The sequence below is a fragment of the Sinocyclocheilus rhinocerous genome, unplaced genomic scaffold (assembly GCF_001515625.1).
Source record: "Sinocyclocheilus rhinocerous isolate Xijiao unplaced genomic scaffold, SAMN03320098_v1.1 C36227039, whole genome shotgun sequence".
Classification (NCBI taxonomy): Eukaryota; Metazoa; Chordata; class Actinopteri; order Cypriniformes; family Cyprinidae; genus Sinocyclocheilus; species Sinocyclocheilus rhinocerous.
Window position 1 is genome coordinate 1 of NW_015776431.1, and position 921 is coordinate 921.

The following is a 921-nucleotide window of genomic DNA, read 5'->3' on the forward strand; positions in this document are numbered from 1 at the left end:
AGAGGATCCACTGCTAAGCAAGTGATATAATGCTACATTTCTCCAAATCTGTTCTGAGGAAGGAACAAACTCATCTACTTCTTGGTGAGGGTACATTTTCAGCAAATTTTCATTTTTGGGTGAACTATCCCTTATATGTTAAAGTTCAGGATGCTTCTCACCTGTCTTGTCTTCCCACCTTTGGTTGGTGCTGTCTGTATGGCCTTCATGATCTCAACAGGCCACAATCTACATTCTGCAATCCTGCGTGAAAGACTGAGAAAAATAGGAAGCCGTGATTGGAATACATGAATTTCAGGACACAGGAGTGAGTGCATTGATTAAAAGTGTTGTTTGCTCACCAGGCCACACCTCCCGCATCAATAAAGCAACGATGTGCCGTATCCCAGCTCACTCTTTTCTGGTTACACTCAGCATCTGCTCTGAAATCCTTGTCCTATAACACACAAACAGATCAATGTGGTGACATATTCCTTCCACATCCATCACTGAAGTGTCCATTAATGGCTCAAGTCACCTCTATGTCAGTAAGGTCTCCGTGATCCGTGTCTGTGGGTTCTGCATCAATATAAAGGCCCTGAATGACCTCGGCCCCTGGTGCGAGAAGAGACCCCAAGGGCCATTTTTTGGGTCTTGGCACTGGCTCCTTCTCACCACCCATTTTCAAGACGCCATTGGAGAATAACAAGACTTGCTCTTTCTGTAAAACAATGAATAAACAATGTAAGACTTTTTTATTTTTAGGCGAATTATTATTTTAGACATAAAAATATTTTGCATATATCTAAACATCTGTTATTTTAGACCAACAAATTTAACGCTTTCAATTTTTAAATTTCATTTTTTGACTTTTTTTGGCACTTGCTATATGAACAACTAAAGCAATGTATTAATTGGAAAAAATATGAATAGTATTTTAAT

The 921-nt window shown here is 39.2% G+C and overlaps 1 protein-coding gene across 1 annotated transcript; it reads right to left on the reverse strand.

Annotated features, from left to right (window-relative positions):
• Positions 1 to 161: 161 nt before the first annotated feature.
• Positions 162 to 683, reverse strand: LOC107735674 (cilia- and flagella-associated protein 70-like; the record flags this gene model as incomplete). Its single annotated transcript, XM_016547283.1, has 3 exons — positions 518 to 683; positions 342 to 436; positions 162 to 255 (listed from the first exon to the last, which is right to left on the reverse strand). Coding segments are annotated over exons 1-3 (333 nt in total), but the record flags the coding sequence as incomplete, so codon positions are not given.
• Between the last annotated feature and the right edge of the window lie 238 nt (positions 684 to 921).